Source organism: Phascolarctos cinereus, unplaced genomic scaffold (assembly GCF_003287225.1).
Source record: "Phascolarctos cinereus isolate Bilbo 61053 unplaced genomic scaffold, phaCin_HiC Scaffold_3;HRSCAF=262, whole genome shotgun sequence".
NCBI classification, from domain to species: Eukaryota; Metazoa; Chordata; class Mammalia; order Diprotodontia; family Phascolarctidae; genus Phascolarctos; species Phascolarctos cinereus.
The window spans coordinates 162,092,994-162,112,442 of NW_027555736.1; the positions used below are offsets into that span (position 1 = coordinate 162,092,994).

At 40.4% G+C, this 19,449-nt stretch overlaps 1 protein-coding gene across 2 annotated transcripts in view; it reads right to left on the reverse strand.

Annotated features, from left to right (window-relative positions):
* The window catches only part of TMOD2 (tropomodulin 2), a 57,304-nt gene extending 38,185 nt beyond the window's left edge, over positions 1-19,119 (reverse strand). The window contains exons 1-4 of one of the 2 annotated variants that reach the window (XM_020980850.2): positions 18,902-19,119; positions 8,530-8,708; positions 5,377-5,533; positions 2,348-2,470 (exon numbers count right to left, since the gene is read on the reverse strand). In XM_020980850.2, coding sequence (XP_020836509.1) covers positions 2,348-2,470; positions 5,377-5,533; positions 8,530-8,655 — 406 coding nt within the window. In that variant the 5' untranslated portion in view covers positions 8,656-8,708; positions 18,902-19,119. Of the gene's footprint in view, positions 1-2,347; positions 2,471-5,376; positions 5,534-8,529; positions 8,709-10,894; positions 10,967-18,901 lie in introns of those variants that run through there. The other variant, XM_020980867.2, reaches the window with a different exon arrangement.
* Positions 19,120-19,449: the final 330 nt, after the last annotated feature.

Here is a 19,449-nt window from a genome sequence, read left to right on the forward strand (position 1 = left end):
CCATGTAGTCATGGGCCCATATTACTGATTACCTGCTTAGGCCCTTTAGAGTCTAGGGAGATCCCAGGTAGTTAGCTCAAAAAAGCTCTTAACCAGAATAAGGAAACCTCTGATCTGATATGTCTCCTGAGATTTTACTGTAGATGTGAAATCTTTTTTTCCTTTTCCCAATTAAGTAAGTCACAGCTACTATGCAAACCAATCAATCTTTCCATGGTAATAGCTGGTTATCTGCTCAGTTCTTTACTTCTACTTAATTTTTTTTTAACAAAATGCCATTCTAAATAGCGGTTGTAGGAATCTCTAACATATTTTCAGAAGCCTCAAAGAGTAGAAGAAAACCCTGGTTTCCAACCTCCAAGTTCCATGGAGTTGAGATCGATCAGAAGTGCTCTTCTTAATGGAGAATCTCAAAGCCCATGTTTTCTGTTGCAGTAGTGGAAAATTTGGCAGGTGCAGGTAATGAGGCTTATTCAAAGCTTCAAGAGCTACATAAAGGGTCCCTGAATCTTACATGTCACTCTTTCCTTTGTACCAGGGATCTGATATTAAGAAATGGTGCCAGCCTCAGTCACTCTCTCTCTTCCACGTTGTCTTCCCCATGGAGGAAAAACAAATTTACTGTTCTCTGGAATATGTCTAGAAAACTCATGTTTGAATACAAGAAAGAGCTACAGAAGCCCTGTCCCTTTGGTGTTTCCTCCTGTGTGATCCCCATGTAGGAGCATTCTCCCTCTACTAATGCAGGCCACAGCCCTCTAAATTTTAGGATGTGAATTTCTGCGACTTAAAAAAATCTATCAGTTGGAGAGCAATCTTCTGGTGGTGATTCTCTCTGAACTTAGCTAGACTGGTCTTTAGATGATAGGCACAGACTGGACCCTTTCTCAATGACTTTCCAGTTGTACTTTGATGTCATAGACTTCAAGAACCCCAGGTCACTTCTATATTGAGATTAAGACTTTAGAGTAAGATTTTAGTGTGGGAAAATACACAGTAATAATAATAATAGCTAGCATTTACATAGTGTTTTTATGGTTGCAAAGCACTTAACAAATATCTCATTTGATCTTCACAACAACCCTACCCTGGGAGATAGATGCTATTATTATCCCTATTTTTATAGATGAGAAAACTGAGGCAGACAAATGTTAAGTGACTTGCCCAGGGTCACACAGCTAAGTGTCTGAAGCTCCATTTGAGCTCTGGTCTTTCTTCTTCCAGATCTAGCACTCTATCAACAATGCTACCTTATTGTGCAGTCCTGTCTGATTCTTCCTGACCCCATTGCGGATTTTGTTTTGTTTTTCCCCAAAGATACAGGAATGGTTTGCTATTTCCTTCTCCAGTGGATTATGGCAAACACAGTTAGCGACTTATGCAGGGTCACACAGCTACTAAGTGTCTGAGGCTAGATGTGGTCTTCCAGACCCCAGGCCCAGGGCTCTATCCACAGAGATATCGAGCTGCCTCAGTACTGTAATAACAATAATGAAAATTATTGTTTAGGTATTTAAATAAATACCTAAAATACCTACCTACCTAGAGAGGAGGTGTGGTGTAATGGATAGAGAATCAAGATGACCTAAGTTCAAGTACCATGTCTGACATATACTGCCAGTAAAACTCTGGGCAAGTTAATAAGTGGCTCAGTAGATAAAACGCTGGGTTTGGACTCTGGAAGACTTGAGTTCAAATCCAGCCTCAGATACTTACTTGCTATGTAACCCTGCATAAGTCACTTAAAACTCTGCCTCAGTTTCCTCATCTGTAAAATGAGGTCCCTTTCAGCTCTTATTATCCCATAAATAACTATATACACATTTAACTTAATCTCTGAGTATTCCAGACAACTTTTTCAGAGCAGAAATTGCAGAGCTGTTACCGATGTGCATGGGCAGAGGGAGTTTTCTCACTGGGGAACTCCCTACACTGAGGAAATAAATTACAAGTCATAAGTCTGGACCAAAAATAAATTAAAAAGTCCCTACACCTCCCAGGCTCATTGTGAGGCTAAAATGAGACAAACTATGTAAATTACTTTGCAAGCTTTAAAGCCTTCTATAAATATCAGGTGTTGTTAAGGTACTAAAAGGATATTGACACGTCATATTATTCCATGGCTTATGGTATTTTATATATATATATATATATATATATATATATATATATATACACATACACACACACACACACATATATATATACATATATATATGTATATATATATATGTGTATATATATGTGTATATATATATATATATACATATATATATGTGTATATATATGTGTGTGTATATATATATATATATATATATATATCTTTTTATCCAGCTAATTAACCAACCTGCAAGATCATAGAGTTCGGTATCAGAGGCACTAGCTAAAGCTTCTTCCAGTTCTGGGTCAAGAGTCACTTTTTCTTCTTTATGAGTTTCTGTTAGCTTTTCCTTGGGGATAAAGATCCTTCCTTTGAAACAAACAAACAAACATGACTGAGAATGACTGCTTTATTGACAAAGGGAACAGATTGACTTGGAGGGTATAGCTTCAACAGCCTTATGCTGAAACACTACGTCCAACTGGGATTTCCCTACTAGCTAGAAAGAGGTCAAGATGCCTAGTCCACAAATCATCAGAAAGGCATTTGTAGTGGGGCAAAATGTTGATGTGGGAAGAGAAGGAAATCTTGCTGGTCTCTCTGTGCCTCATAGATATGGGCAACTAGAGCTCTTAAAAAATATACCAGGCTGCTTGGTTATTTGTTATTTAAAATGTTATTTTGTTAAGATGAAGCTGAGGAAGTAAAGAATTGGGGAACTCATCAGGAATCCCTCTAGAAGGATAAAATCTAGGGACACATCATAGTAATGAAAGGTTCATTTCTTCCTGTGATTTCTTCCTTCCTTCCTTCCTTTTCTCTCTTTCCTTTCTTTCTTTCCTTCTTTCTTTCTTTTTCTTCTTTCCTTCTTTCTTTCCTTTTTTACTGTAAATGACTGGCTTTTTTTTTTTTGAGACTGAGTATCTGTTTTTCTCCCTTCATACTAGTTCACTTGATGATGTCATCAGCTCCCATGGATTCAATTATCATTTCTATGTTAGATTCTCAGATCTACTTATTCAGCTCCAACCTTTCTCCTGACCTCCAGTCTTGAATCTCCAACTACCTATTGGACATCTCAAAACAGATATCCTGCAGGTCTTAAACTCAACAAGGCCAAAACTGAATTATCTTTTCCTCAAACCCTTCCCCCTTCCAAACTTCTCTATTACTGTCATGGGCACCTACTCACCCAGGCTTGCAAACTAGGTGTCATCCTTGACTTGTCACTCTCCTCTCTCACCTCCCACATCCAATCTGTTGCTCAAGCCTCTTACATTTACCTTCTTAACACTTCTTGAATATGCCCCCTTCTCTCTTCTGACACTGCCACCACCCTACTACAGGCACTCATCACCTTACTCCTGGACCATTACTATAGTCTGCTGGTTGGTTTCCCTGAAAAAAAGTCTTTCCCCACTCCAGTCCATCCTACACTCGGCTTGTATCAAAGTGATCTTCATAAAGCACATGACTTACTATATCACCCTCCCCTATTCAATAAACTCCAGTGGCTTTGATCATATCACACTCTCCTTAAGACATAGCAATATTCCTCAATGATCATTATTGATCTATATATAGCCAGACTAACATTTTTATATCTGGATTCAAAGCCTTTTACTAGTGGCCCTAAAGTACCTCTACTCATTCTCTTCTTCTTCCCAGTTCCCTCATTCCACCAAGTTTTCTCTATCACTCAGGTAGCTCCTAAAATTCCAACTCCTCCCCAAAGCTTTTCAGAATGGATCTGAAATGAAGCAATTCCCTGATATATTTGATTAAAATCCTTCCCTTTAATATGTCTCCTGAGATTTTACTGTAGATGTGAAATCTTTTTTCCCTTTTCCCAATTAAGTAAGTCGCAGCTACTATGGAAACCAACCAACCTTTCCATGGTAATCTCTGGTTATCTGCTCAGTTCTTTACTTCTACTTAATTTTCTTAACAAAATGCCATTCTAAATACTGCTCAAGCCATCAGTCAGCGTGTGAACAATTCCAAGCAATTAAAGTCAGAAGACAGCTACAGGCATGATGCTCTAATTTAAGCCAGTCTAGGAGCCTGGATGTCAGTGACTTGGCAGACTACAACATGTTACAGAAGCTCACAGACTCCTCTAGCTGCAAGGCAATTAAGTACTTTATCAGAGGAATACCCTTGGCTCAAGTTATTTTGTGGTTGACAGCTTCCACAGGAAGCTCTCAGCTCTGGGTGTGTGGGTGGGGAGATGCAGGAGAACTGGAAATAAGGACTGACACTCAGGTGAGCCCTTCACCTGTTAGTTTAGTGTTCATCGGGAGAGATGTACAGACTGTTGACATGTGAACCAAACTCTGATGTCACTAACTTTAGTAGGTCTGTTGTTTAGGGCTGCTGCAGAGGGCTAACATGACATAGACATAAAGAAGAAAAGGCTTTATGGGAATTCTATGGCACAGAGCCAAGAGCCAGCATATGCCTGAGTGACAGAAAACATGGGACCTTCTTCCAAATACTTTTCTCAAATCTCATAACCCTAGGATCCAGGGGTGTGCAAGAGATAGCTCCAACCAGAGAGCTGATTGGTAAATTTTTCAGTATGAGCACTTACACCTTGGAAATCAACAAATGCTACAGATCAGGGCTTGATTTATTGTCTTGATGGTTTAGAATTTAAAATGTGATGGAGAAAGTGTTAATAATGCAGATTAAACTTAGAAGCAGTGTTATGGATAAATTTTTTTTTTGAAAACTGGTTGTAAAATATTTACTAGCACACCATTGCTTACGATTCTTTCTGAAGTACCTTTTTTATGTCATCATCTGTTGATGTCCAATTTCTTTAAGTGAACTTTCTGTCAGCAATAAACCTTAATGAGAAGCTACATGAAGTAATGGATAAAGCAGGAGTCTCCAGTCAGAAAGCTGTCCCACCACTGACATATGTTGGCTTTGTGGCTGTGGGTAAGTCCTCTAACCTCTCAGTACTCTCAGCCAACTCTCTAAGACTATAAAATGCAAAACAGGTTACACCTCTGCATTAATGCAAAGAGTTCTCCCTATTAATTAAATCACAGGTCCGGTCCAAAAAGAAGAAACAGAAAAAGAAGGGGGGAAAAGTACTGCCAGAGTCCATTTTTACAGTGAGTAAATAAAGAAAATTGGGCCTTTTCCTGCCCCCTCCTCTCTTTTAGGTCAGCCCCCATTCTTGGTCTGATTGAGTAAGGCAGTAACCAGCTGGACCCAGGATGCACTGGCTGGCCATTCAAACCTAATTTAGGTCCGGACCTTACCTTTCTTTTCTCCAGTGAAAGGTACAAAGTCTTCCCTGTCTTTGTGTTCCAGAGCTTCTTTTTCCAAATATGAAAGGAGGTGCTCCCGATCAAAGGGGCCTGTGGCTGCTTTCTGCGTCTGGTCTTTCTGCCGGAAACCTGCCGGTAGGAGTGCGCTCTGCCAAATGATAGGTTTGGTCAGGTGTTAGTGACAAGATAGGTCGTCTGCCTGAGGTTTCATTTGCTATCTCCGTCCCCATTTACTAGCATATCAGGTAAGCGCAGGATTTCTGTCTAGTCAACTAGGGTTCTGTTCTCTCCTTAGTAAGTGGAGGAGGAGAAGATCTCCACCCCCTGGCAATCACTATGTGCCCTACTGAAGCTTACTAGGGGATGGTGGGGTGAGCTGGTCTGAAGAATCCTAATTACTTATCTATGGCAAAGGGTGTTAAAGCAGGATCCCTGTCCCAGCATCTTTAAATAGTAGGAGTAGGTGGTCTATCAGGAATGCTAGGAGATTATTTCTATAGCTCCACCCCATGGAAAGTCAGCCAGGCAACTCCTGGGGGGGACTTGCCATTGATACAGGAGAACTTCAAATGCTTTCTGCCTATCCACCTTCCAGAGTACTGTAGATCGGTGACAAGCTAAAACTCAGGTCTCATTACATCATTCCCCTTCCTAATTGTTTCTAGGACAAAAAGCAAAATATTGGCTCTTAGAGCCTTTCATAATCCAACCCCATTTGAGGTTTCCAGGCTTGGTATACCTTACTCTTCCTCCATGCCAAACTGACGACTTGAAATTCCTCATACAAACATTCCGTCTCCTCCCTCTGTAACTCTGCACAGGTGATTATCCCCCAAGACTGGGATTCATTCTCTCTTTACCTCCTGGCTTCCTTCAAATCTTGGCTCACATGTCCTCTCCTACATGAGGCCTTCCCTTGATTCACTCAGCTGTTAGCTCCTCACCATCCCCCATTTATTTTGTTTATATATTTACTTATATGCATACATGCTGCTTCCCCTGGTAGAATATAAGCTTCTTGAGGGCAGGAGCTGTTTCTTTTTTGTCCCTGTATCTATCCCCTTCATCTAACACTGTACCTGTCTGTTGACTGATTGACAGCTAGGTTTCCTGAACTTTTGAGTTGCAGGAGCAATCCAAGGTTTTCTGTAACTTTCTTGTGGTCTGGTGCTGTGGTGCGTGGGGCCTTTCAAAGCCTCCTTCCATGGGTCAGGGCTCAAATTTTGAGCACTATGTGTCTAGAGTGCTCCCACAGCCATTAAAGACAGACGTTCAGAACTGCAGGAGAAAGCAACTTCATTTCATTTCACCATGACCAATTCTGCCTCTGGTCAGATGTGGATATTTCTTGTTGTTGTTCAGTTGTATTTGACTCTTTGTGACCCCATTTGGGGTTTTCTTGGCAAAGATATGAGTGGCTTGCCATTTCTTTCTCCAGCTAATTTTACAGATGAGGAAACTGAGGCAAACAGGGTTAAGTGACTTGCCCCGGGTCACACTACTAGTCAGTGTCTGAGGCCAGATTTGAACTCAGGAAGATGAGTCTTCCCAACTCCAGGCAAGGCACTCTATCTACTTGCACCACCTAGCTGCCCCATGTGAATATTAGGTAAACATTAAGTGTAGACTGTTGAACCTCATAGTGGAAGCTAATATATGTTCAGTTAATCAAAGGATCAGGGAATTTTAAAGTCAATAGCTTGTCCAAAACTCTGTTTTCCTTTGTTCTAGGCATGAGTTTATTATGAATTTTAAAGATTTTTCTTGCAAAGTAATTTTGTATTTCTGGTAGTCACTGAACCCAGTATTCCCTACTCTAACCCATCATTTTAAAAAGTGACAGAAGGGACAGCAAGCATATCTGTCTCCTTAACCTTGGAAAAGCCTTTATCACATTCTGCGTTGTGGTTTTTGCTGTTGTTAGTTTTTCTTTTTGTTTCTTTACTTTTTTTTTTTAAGTTAGAGAGGTAGAGACAATATCCTCATTTTACAGATGAAGAAATGGACTCCCAGAGAGATTAAGAGATTTTCCCACAGTCACACAGAAGGGGTTGGGCCAAGTCTCCTGACTCCAAGTTCATCACATAATCACCTGCTACTTCACTGTATACTCTTTATTAAAAAAAATAAAATCTGTCTATTGGAAAAGCAAATGCAGCAAAGTATCAGCTGTGCTAGAACAATTTGTAAAACATCTTAGACTATGAGAAAATCATCAGTTTAGATCCATCTAGTTATAAAATTGTGCCAATTTAATCAGGGACTTTTAAAGTCTACCTTTGCACTATCTGAAAAAGGCTTTGCTGAATAAAAAAAATGAAATGTCAACAAGATTTTAAAGGGAATATTCATGCTATATCAAAGATAAGCTTCTAAAGAATCCTCAGAAGAGTTTTAAAAGCACCTATTTCATTCTACACACAATTAATGATTGCCTCATCAAAGAAGGCATCATTCTTGGCTAATCATTATAGTATCTCAGCAAGGCAGTTCTTTTTTTATCTAGTTCAAAATATTTTATGTACTTGAAAGTAACAAAATGTTGATATTTAATAATATATTTATTGATTTTAATTTTATTTATTTATATTTAATTAATATAATATTTTAAATGAAATGAAATTAATTAATAATATATTTAATAAATAAATATGTCGTACCTATTTAGCCTGGCCATCTCCAATTTGATCCAAATTAGTGAGGTGTTACTAGTGTTTACACTCCATGGGATGCCAACAACTATAGCTTTTATACCCTTAAATGAGACATACATCAAAAGCGGGCTCTGTAGAGGCATGAAAGTCCTCTAGACTCCTCTGGTCCAAAAGCCCCCACGGTTCAGAGCTGTCATGGGGTTGTATAAAAGTCTACGCTTGAGTCCAAGCCAAACTGAGAGGGAATGTGGAATCATATGGACCCTTAGAATGCTGCCCTGGGTTTAATTCAGGACTCTAGAATTAAAGTGACTTCTACCAGAGGAATGGAGAAATTAAAGGGCTTTCTAATACCACAGAGCTCTCCTCAGGAGGAGACTCAAGCTTAGAATTGGGAGCCACAGACTTGTAGTTGGTGGCTCAGCCATGAAGGCAACTTAATTACATGGTTCTCTCCATAATCACTGTCCTCCATTTCCCCCTCACTCACCTCAGGATCTAGGTCATCGAGAACATTTTCCAACTGCTTTAGTTCCTCTTCTGAGAGTTTACCAAGAAGTTCGTCTTCATCAATGTTCTTGTATTTCTCCAGTTCTTTTTGGAAAGGCAGGGCCATGGCTTCTCGTTCAGAGTCTGGACACTTAGGCCACCTTTCTGATCTTCAAAAGGCTATGAATGAGAAAGAAGCAAACTATAACCTACTCACTTGGGTAAAGGAGGCCCCCAAGTAGTGCTTAGTTATGGTGGGTGTTGTTAAGTTGTGTCGGACTCTTTGTGACCCCATTTGGGTTCTCTTGGCAAAGATACTGGAGTAGTTTGCCATTTCCTTCTCCAGCATTTTACAGATGAGGAAACTGAGGCAAAGAGGGTTCAGTGACTTGCCCAGGGTCACATAGCTCGTTGTTGCTGCTTATCCTTTGTTCTCGAAGAGGACCATGACATCAAGGAGGTGATGCCATGAAATGCAAGTGAACTGGATTTAAGTGCAAAGCCTTACTTTCTCCTCCAGAGCTGTCTGGATCCAGTGGCGAGATATACATCAGGATGACCGGAGATGGGCCCAGATGCCTTTTAAAGCTAAGGTTTTCAGCTGGTCTCAGCCTGCCTGAGGCCACGCCCAATCAGTGATTAAGGCTAGAAATGAGGCAGAGAATGGCCTCTTTTACCTGGTTAAAAAAAAAATTTAATCTGGGAAGGGAAGACCTTCTGGGTTTCTGGCCAAAACAGAAACAATTGCTATTTACATTCACTCTGAGCCAATCAGGGCCCAAAGATGACCAAGTAGGGCTTGGCCTGGGACCTATTGTTGGCCAATCAAAGAGAGCTAGAGTGCTTTGGGTTTAAGGTATGGTGCTTAAGAAAGAAATCTAGCTAGTAAACCCCAAGATAGGTTTCAGCTATCAAAATTTACATTCCTTTGGGCAGAGCACCTGCAGGTAAGGGTATGATAACTTATGTGTCAGAGGGAAGGGAAGGGAAGGGAAGGGAAGGGAAAGAAGAAAGAAGTAAAGAAAGAAAAAGAAAGAAAGAAAGAAAGAAAGAAAGAAAGAAAGAAAGAAAGAAAGAAAGAAAGAAAGAGAAAGAAGGAAGGAAGGAACAAAGGAAGGAAGGAAAGAAAGAAAGAAAGAAAGAAAGAAAGAAAGAAAGAAAGAAAGAAGAAGGAAAGAAAGAAAGAAAGAAAGAAAGAAAGAAAGAAAGAAAGAAAGGAAGGAAGGAAGGAAGGAAGGAAGGAAGGAAGGAAGGAAGGAAGGAAGGAAGGAAGAAAGGAAGGAAGGAAGAAGAAAGAAAGAAAGAAAGAAAGAAAGAAAGAAAGAAAGAAAGAAAGAAAGAAAGAAAGAGTTGTGTTGCCCAACTGGCCAGTTCTAGTTGGGTCCCTATAGGGCAGCTCCTACCACTACTCTCAAAGGCTGTTTGTCTTTCATTCTCAAACAGGACCATGACATCAGGGAAGTGATGCCATGACATGCAAGTGAATTGCATTTAAGTGAGCAGGGCTGTGCAAAGTCTCATCTCACTTTCTCCTCCGGAGCCATCTGGTCCAGTGGCAAGATATAGATTAGGATGACTGGAGATGGCCCTCAACATAGCTAGTAAGTATCTGAGGCATGAATCTTCCTGACTTCAGACTCTATCCACTCTGCCACCTAGCTGCCCTAGCAGACTCTACTTGTTGCAATTGTTCTAAAAAACAAGAGTTTGGTTCTATTAACTGAGATTGTAAATTTCTGGGGGACAAAGATTGGTCTCTAGTTTTAACTTTTGTCTCCTCCAGGGTCCACAGAGTGCCCTGGACAAAGGAAATGCTTAAAGTATGATTGCTGAATTTGTTGTTGAACCTATTCTTGGAGAATACTGACTTGTAATAGAAACCCATTTAAAGAACAGTGAGGAAATGTTAATACTGTCAAAAGAAGCCTGTGTTATCATCCAGGGAGGGAATGATGAAAAGGATGAAAAATAGGATTCATTAAAGATGATGGGTTAGGAGAACCTCAATGGGGGACAAAGGAGGTAAGGTAGAACAAGATGACAAGAGAATGAGGAAAGTAGTAAAGAAAGAATGAAGGAGGAGAAGAGAACCTAAGAATTTTATAAGTAATTGCTAAGTTTCTCTGCAGAGCAATCCCCAAGCAAAATGTTATATCACAGGTTCTGGTGTCTAAAAGAAAAGCTGTTCTTCTGACATCCGTATCTCAGCTAAATTGCCTCACTTGACTATTAACTGTTGGGTATGCCTGTGGTTAGGAGCAAAGAATGCAAGAATAGAGGTGAGATAAAGAAAAATGAAGTGACAGAAAGAAACACAGATGTGCCCTTTTTTCTGAAGACCCCACTATTCGAAGATCTCAACTTACCGAACAGAAACAGGATCCGGAAGGGCATTTAAAGATTATCTAATCCAACTCCTTTATCTTATAGATAAATCAAGAAGTAATTATTTCATCTAAAGAGAATATAAATCTTTGTGCCATAGAAGTATTCACTTGATGTTAAAAAATATTATTGCATTTTAAAAATTCCACATACATACAAATTTTCAGGAATACATCTAGTGTGTAAACATTGATCCCCACTTACAGCATGTAGTCCAGGAATTATTAGTTTAACTTCTCTAGAATTGGATTGGAATGGCAGTTGTTGTGTATAGATTAGGATGCCTACTACTGGGCATATGATGGATAAGATTTGTATCTCCAGGCAGAATCTGCAGGACACATAAACATCATTCAGCTCTCCTCTTTGATATATTTTGTATCTAAGCTCTGGACATATCACAGCACCTGACCTCAGACCCATATGCCAGACACCTAGAGGAATAAATATACTATGTATGGGAGCCCCTGGCTGCCTTCCCCAGGGCATAGGCCATACAAAACACTGGGAAAAGTAGCAAGAAATACTAGACCACCTGACTATCTATAAGCTCCCTAGAGTCTTACCTTGTTGTTAATGATGTACTGTCTCCCAGACCTCACTGTGAACCTCACAAAAGATGGATGACGTAACAATCATATACCAGCATTGATACCCACCTAAGCACTTGCCTTAACACTTTCTCTTCTTGAAACCAGACATGGTTCGACTCTTTAAAATTTATTTCCTAGTTGTTTCTGACTCCCTCTCACCCTAGAGGCTGACAGTATAAATCTTTGCCTCTTCTATTTGAATGAAATACTTTACTCATTTAAGAAAGGTAATCCAGATGAACAAATAAAATACCTACAGTATAGCAAAGCTAAATAAACATTCAGATTGTAGTAAATTTAAAGAGGCAGCTAGGTGGCTCAGTGGATAGAGCACTGGGTCTGGAGTCAGGAAAACCTGAATTCAAATGTGACTTCACATACATACTAGCTATGTGACCCTATGCAGGTTGCATAACTTCTATTCGCCTTAACCTACTGGATAAGGAAATGGCAAATCATTCCAGAATTGACATGAATTGAACAAGTTAATTTTCAGGGAGTTTTTAAAGGGCAGCTAGGTGTTGCAGTGGACATAGTACTGGGCTTAGAATCAGGAAGACTCACCTTCATAAGTTCAAATCTTGCCTCAGACACTTGCTACCTGTGTGACCCTGTGAAAGTCACTTAACCTTGTGTGCCTCAGTTCCTCATCTGCAAAATGTTCTAGAGAAGGAAATGACAAACCTTTGAGTATCTTTGCCAAGAAAACCTCAAATGGTGTCATGAAGAGTTGGACACAACTGAAAAAACACTGAACAAATGCATGCTGGATTTAGAGTCAGATGGTCTACGCTAAAATCCCAGCTGGGACACTCATCTAGGGAAAATTGTTTAATCTTTCTGAGGCCTCAGTTTCCTCTGAGTTCTAAGACTGTAAATTCTCTTACAACTCTAAATTCTATGATTCTATCATTCTTTAGAGATGGCAGACAAAAGCACGGTGGATTTTGTCAACAAGTGATAAACTTTTCTGGAACTAGTAAGAATTTATGCCACTTATGTTCAATAAGCTAAGTATGATAATATTCATAAGCCATGGAATGTGTTTCTCTTTTTTTCTCCTCCTTTACCTGCTTTATATTCTCCCTTAATTTCTTTCTTCCATACCTTCTTCCCTGTCTTCTAAACTCCTTTCCCAAGCCCCACATAACTTTCACTTACTATCCAGAAAAAGTCATCTACAGGGGCAGCTAGATGGCGCAATGGACAGACCACTGGCCCTGAATTCAGGAGGACCTGAGTTCAAATCCGACCTCAGATACATAACACTTATTAGCTGTGTGACCCTGGGCAAGTCACTTAATTCCACTGCCTAACCCCCCCCAAAAAAAAGTCATCTAGAAACTGACTATGACTGTTTAGCTGAAATGCAGATTTCAGAGGGGCAAAAAATATTCCCATACCTTTGGTGAAAAACTAATCCCTCTCTTCTACCTGTATACTTGTTTCTACCTCCTATTGGCCTTGCTCCAGTGGTCATCCCTCTCTCTTATGCATCTTTAATCTCTGTGATCACTGCATGTTTCCTATCTGCCCTAAAATATTCTCAAATTTGTCCATTTTTTTTTGTTTTGGGTGAGGCAGTTGGGATTAAGTGACTTGCCCAGGGTCACACAGCTAGTGAGTGTCAAGTGTCTGGTTTGAGGTCACATCTGAACTCGGGTCCTCCTGAGTCCAGAGCCAGTGCTCTATCCACCTAGTTGCCCCGTGTCCCTTTTTTTTTTCCAAGAGTTCTTTTCACCCTTCAATCCCACCCAATGACTCTATATCTCTAGCTGTGATTTTTTTTTCTGTGCTTTAGTCATGGGTCTCCAGCTGCGTTCAGGATATCTCCACAGTGCCTTGCACATAAACAAATGCTTGATAAATGTATATTGCATTGAATACTTTTAAATTCAGCCACTACCCCAGTTCGGGTTCTATCACTAGTCACCTAAACTATTACAGGAGCCTCCTGGTTGGTCTCCTTGCCTCTAATCTCTCCCTGCTGCAATAGATTTTCCACACAGCTACTGATGAACTTTTTTCCTCAAGTAAAAGTCCTGTGCATCAACTTCATAAACTCCAGTGATGCTCTATTAACTCCAGCATAAAGTCAAAACTTCTTTGTCATTCAAAGCCCTTCATAACCTGGTCCCTTCCAATCTATCTACTCTTTTTTTTTTTTTTGGCTAGGCAATGAGGTTAAGTGACTTGCCCAGGGTCACACAGCTAGTAAGCATTATGTGTCTGAGGCCAGATTTGAACTCAGGTCCTCCTGAATTCAGGGCCAGTGCTTGATCCACTTCACCACCTAGCTGCCCCACCAATCTATCGACTCCTCTTACACTTTACTCATCTCCCTCTGCTTGGGCTATATGGGCCTATTTGCTATCCCTCCCACGTGATACCTGATTTCCTTTTATCAGTGTCCTTGTGCTTGGGCTGTCCCCCAAGCCTAGGATATCCTCTCCCTTTTTCACCTTTGACTCTTAGAATCCACAGGTTTCTTCAAGACTTGGCTCCAGTGCTACCTTCAGTGTCCTGGTACTCCCTTCTACAAATGCCTTCTCATCTGTTACCTTCCATCAAATTCATTCTCTACTTATTCGTGTACATCTCTACTTCATAAGAACATAAGCTCTTTGAGGGCAGGGACCTGTTTCTGCTTTTTCTTTGTATTCCCAGCCCTTAGCACAGTAGCCAAGAACTTAATAAATGTTTGTTGATTGACCGATTCAACATGGCCACACCCAAGCTCATTTCACCAGAGCCCTTCTTCCTCACCAATCATATCTAATCAGTTAGTCCATCCTGTGGATCATATTTCCACGTCTCTTGATTCCACTCCCTCCTTTCTACTCCCACAGCTCTTATCCTAGTTTAGACAAGTGCTTGTTGCAATTTACTGATATAATAGCCGCCTTATATAGGTCTTCCCAACTCCATCCCACATACTGGTACCAGACTGATTTTTCTTAGATATAAATTTGGTCATACCATTCCTCTACTCAGAAATCTTTAGTGTTTTCTGCACTGGCTAACAAATGAAGGTCTAAAGCTTCTCTGTCTGTTATTTAGGGCCCTCTATAATCTGATACCACCATATCTTTCTAGCCTCATGTCATGTTATTCACTTCCCTAAACTCTGTGCTAAAGTCAAAATGTACTACTTGTGTCCTCTCATTCTCCCCTCCGAAAACAACACATATTGTGTTCTCAGTCCTCTATGTCTTTGCTCACACTGGTTTTTATTCCTAGAATGCCTTTCCTTACCTGTCTTTACATACAGAATTCCTAACTGTTCTTTAAAGCCCAACTCAGATCCTACTTTTTCCATGAAGCCTTCCCTGGTCTTTACTCAGTTCCAGCCTTCCCCCACTCATACTTGTATTCCCTACAGGCATCATATAGCACTTTGTTTTGTAATTCTATAAAGGACTTATCAAAAAAAAAATGATGGCATTTTAATATCATATAATGCCATATCTAACTATTAAAAATGACAAGCTTATGGACAATACTATACGTGGAAAAAGTGGCTATGAAATAATGTTAAGTCAGAAAAAGGATGCAAAATAGGAGGTATGTACTGACTCCAATTTCATATGTGCACTTTATTTGTAACTATGCGAAAAAGGAAATTAAGAAACATTCATGATGTAATCTTCAGTGATTTTTTGTAAAGTTAAAATTTTTAAGGATAAATTATGCATAATCAAAAATTTTACGAAGTTTGAACTATATATCCAATTAAAATTTTAGAAGTGTATTCCTATGGGAAAACTTTCATCTAAAAAGTAATATTTGCATGAAAAACATTCAGACTTTAAAATGCTCATAAAAAGGAAAGGGAAAAATTAGGTTAAAAATATGGCTTGGGGCCAGGATGGGGAAGGCTTAGGATACCATCTCAAGAAATTTGGATTTTATTGTATAAACAATGGGAAGCATAAAAATATACATACCCAAATATGCCCCTTCTATTTAAAAAAATTTATATTGTTTTACTTTTATATCACTTATATTTCCTACTATATTTCCTCTCTCACTCCTCCAATGGAACTATCTTTTATAATAAAAGATAAAAAAGGAAGAAAAAAAGTTCTGCAAAACTAAATAACATAACTAAAAAATCCGACATTATAAAGAATATCCCACACTCATGAGCCTGTATTTCTGCAAAAGACTGGGGGAAATATCTTCTGATATCTCTCCTTTAGGATCAAATTTGGTCATTATAATTTCCTAATGCTCAGTTTTGATTGTTTTGTTGTTCTTTCTATTTACACTGTTGTTGTCTTTGTTAATAATATTGTTTTCCTAGTTTTACTTACTTCCCTTTGTCTCAGTTGATATGTCTTTTCATGTTTCTCTATATTTATCATATTCATAGTTCTTTACAGCACAGTAACATATCATTACACTCATGTACCCAATTTTTATCCACTCTCCAATCAAAGAGCTTCTACTTTATTTCCAGTTGTTTGCTACTACAAAAGTGATGCTATAAATATGTTGGTATATATATGTGTGTATATGTGTATGTACATATATAAATATACACATATTTTTGTATATATATGTATACATATGCACATATATATCCTTTTAACCCTTTCCCCCCCTTTTTTGGTCACTGACTTCCTTGGAGTACATGCTTAGCAGCAAAAGCTCTGGGGCAGGATATTTTAGTACTTAATAATAACTGTAATTTCAAATTGCTTTCCAGAATGGTTGCTCTAATTCACAGCTCCAACAATACATTAGCACATCTCTCTTTCCACAACCCTTCCATTGACTATTCCCATCTTTCATCATCTTTGCCAATGTCCACTGATACTGACAGAGTTACAGACATATTTACAAGTCTGCATATCCCCCTTTTTTGGTCCAGAGCTGTGATTTCATTGGGATGGGGAACTCTTGGTGATAAAACTCCTTCTACCAGTACAGCTCAGCAACTACTTTGCAATTTCTAGTGTTACAGAGTTGCCTGGGGCCCTGAGAAGTTATGACATAAGGCAGTATGTGTCAAAGGCAGGATTTGAACCTAGGTCTTCCTGCTTCAAGGGCAATTCTCTCTCCATTCTATTCAGTCTTTCCTAGGGGTGAATGGTACATGCTAGATATTCCCAGACACACATGTAAATATAAATATGTACGTGGTGGGTAGAGATTTATGCAAATATACATGCCTGTGTATCTAGTTTAAATCCAATTAAGGTAAATAACCTTTTGTTCTACAGTAAGGAGTTATTTTCATGCCTGTCCCAAGAAATGGCCTATGATAAACACTTATTTGCTGATTTGGTGAATAGGAATTCTCTTCAAGCGGCATCTAAGTGTCCTGGTGGATAAAGCAATGGGGTCAACATCAGTAAGAGCTGAGTTCAAATATTCCATTAGATGCTTATCAGCTGTAAGATCCTGGGCAAGTCACTTAACCTCTGGAAGCCTCCATTTCTTCATATGTAAAATGAAAAGGATAGAGCAAAAGCAATGCTGTGTGGTGGGAAGAGCATGTGACTTAGATTCAGGAAACCTAGATTTGAGTCTTACTTACTAGCAGCGTGGCTGACCTTGGGCAATCAATCAATCAATCAATCAAGTGAAAACCTTTACTAAGTACTTACTAGGTGCTGTATAAAAACAAAAATAAGATTGTCCCTCTTCTCAAAAAGTTTACATTCTACAGGGAGGCAAGTCACTTCAGCTCTCTAGGACTAAGAATCCTTAATCTGAAAAATACAGGAGTTGGTCTAGTATATGATCCTTGACTTTTTTTTCATGTTATAGACCCCTTTTGTAGTCTCATGAAGCCTATAGACTTCTCAGAATAATGTCTTTGAATGCACAATAGAAATTATGTAGGATTGCAAAGGAAACCAACTATATTGAAACAGTTGTCAAAATATATTTTTAAAAATCAAGTTCACAGACCTCAGGTTAAGAACCTTAAGATGATCATTTAAAGTCCCCTCCACCTCTAGAATCTAGTTTCCATTTCCCTGACACCTTATTACCTTGGCCATGCTCCGCCTCTGGAACCTTTCTTCCTGGTGCTGATACCCTATCACTCTCCTATTACTTCACTTCCATCAAATAAAGATAATGTAAGATACCAATTTACAAAGACAGTTTAAAGGGGACAAATGAAGCTTATAACTTGATAAGGTTATATCAGTAAGTGAAGGAGTATGCTTTGTTCATACCTGGACAAGGAAAAACAGTGTCGAATAAAATCTGAACTGTACAAACTGAGGAAAGCTATTTTTTTAAAAACAACAACCAGCAGCCACAGTCACAAAGAAACAAACAAAAACCCCACTTAGACGGTGTCTATCTGTCCACTCCCCAGCTGATACACCTCTCTGATTCACTGCTACAAAAAAACCTCTCTCACCTCTCCAGTTCTCTGAATGAGAATCTTGATTCAAGAAGGAAAAAAAAAAGTAATGAAAAACATGTAATGGGCACAAGATGGTGGGCTAAGGAGTTTGGGCAGGGCCAGACCTTACGCTTGCTAGCAGTAAAGGGCTCCAAATTGCTGGTCTATACTTTTGGCAGTATTTCTCTCCTTTCTCTGTCATATTTAAGTACAACAGCTATCTCTTGCCTTCCTCAGCCTTCATTCTTATGGACCAACAAGGAAAATCTAGAGATGGGAGGGACAGCACAATACTTCAATCAGACTATATAAAGGGCGGCAAAGACACTCATTAAGCAGCTTTCAGACATCCTTCGTGGATGCTGAAATTTCCCTAAGAATGACAGCTCAAGTTATGGAGTTGTGACTGCTGTTTTAAATGGCCCTGTTTACTGGGTTTCAGCCCTTGTTTTCAGAAGCCATGGAGATGTCTAAAGCCCCCCACATTTACTGAACACGTACGGTGGATGAAGTCTGAACAAAGCAGAGCGTTCAGAAGCCCCAGCCCAGCCCTCCAGCACTGCGGAGGACACGCGGGAGGGGGGAATCCAACTCGGGCGCCTCCTAGACTGCAGCTAATCCCGGGACTCGGGAACTGTAGCAGTGCAGGGGACTAGGCGTGGGACCAGTCGCGGATCCGTGCTCTCCCTAGGGAGCTGGATGCACAATCTCTCAGGGCAGGGTGGCACCGCGCAGCACTCATTCTCGAGGACCGGGGTGGGGGCAAAGCAAAGAGGCCACCACCCAGCGGGACTCCCATCACCCGGCCGCCCCAGCTCTGCGTTGAGAGCATCTTCCAGCCCGGGCTGCGGGCGGCCCCGATAGGGAGGGAGGGAAGAAGGGTGCGGTGCAGCCGACGCCGCTGCTGCAGTCCCGTGGACATGTCGAGCAACAGCGCCTGGAACAGCGCCTCTCCCGGCAATCCAGCGGAGACAGAGCTCGGCCGAGTCCCCACCCATCCCGGGAGAAGCGGAGGGCTGCCTTACCCATCAGTGCTTCCATCTGGGAGCTGGCTCTCAGTATGTCAGGACGCCCGCCCGCTTGTCCGCTCGTCGCCCTTTCTCGCCCGAAGCAGGAGCTAGGTGGGAAAAGGTGGGGAGGCTGGCTGGGGAAAATGCTAAGCAGGGCTATCAACAGGCTAGTCAATTAGCCTGGAGGCGGCTGCGCGACCTCGATCCAGGCTTGGAGAGCGGAGCACGCCGGGAATCGTAGTCCAGGACCAAAGGATGTAAATGCAGGATCGGAGGCGGGATCCCAGGGCATAAATTATCTCTTCTCTTGCCTTTCACTCTCTTCTATCTTTTTGTATCTCCCTCGTCTTCCCTACCCCTCCCCCCACCTTCAGGAAATTTGTGTTAAAATAACATAACTAAAATGTACTGGAAAGCTATAGAGACATTATCACCTTTTGGATTTCAAGAAAAGAGCTGAAATTGACCCCTTTGGGAATCGCAGGGCTGTGGATTATGGAGGGTGGAGGTTTTTTAAAGCTGTGAAGAAATCCAGATGAATGAGTCACAACCTTTCCCACCCC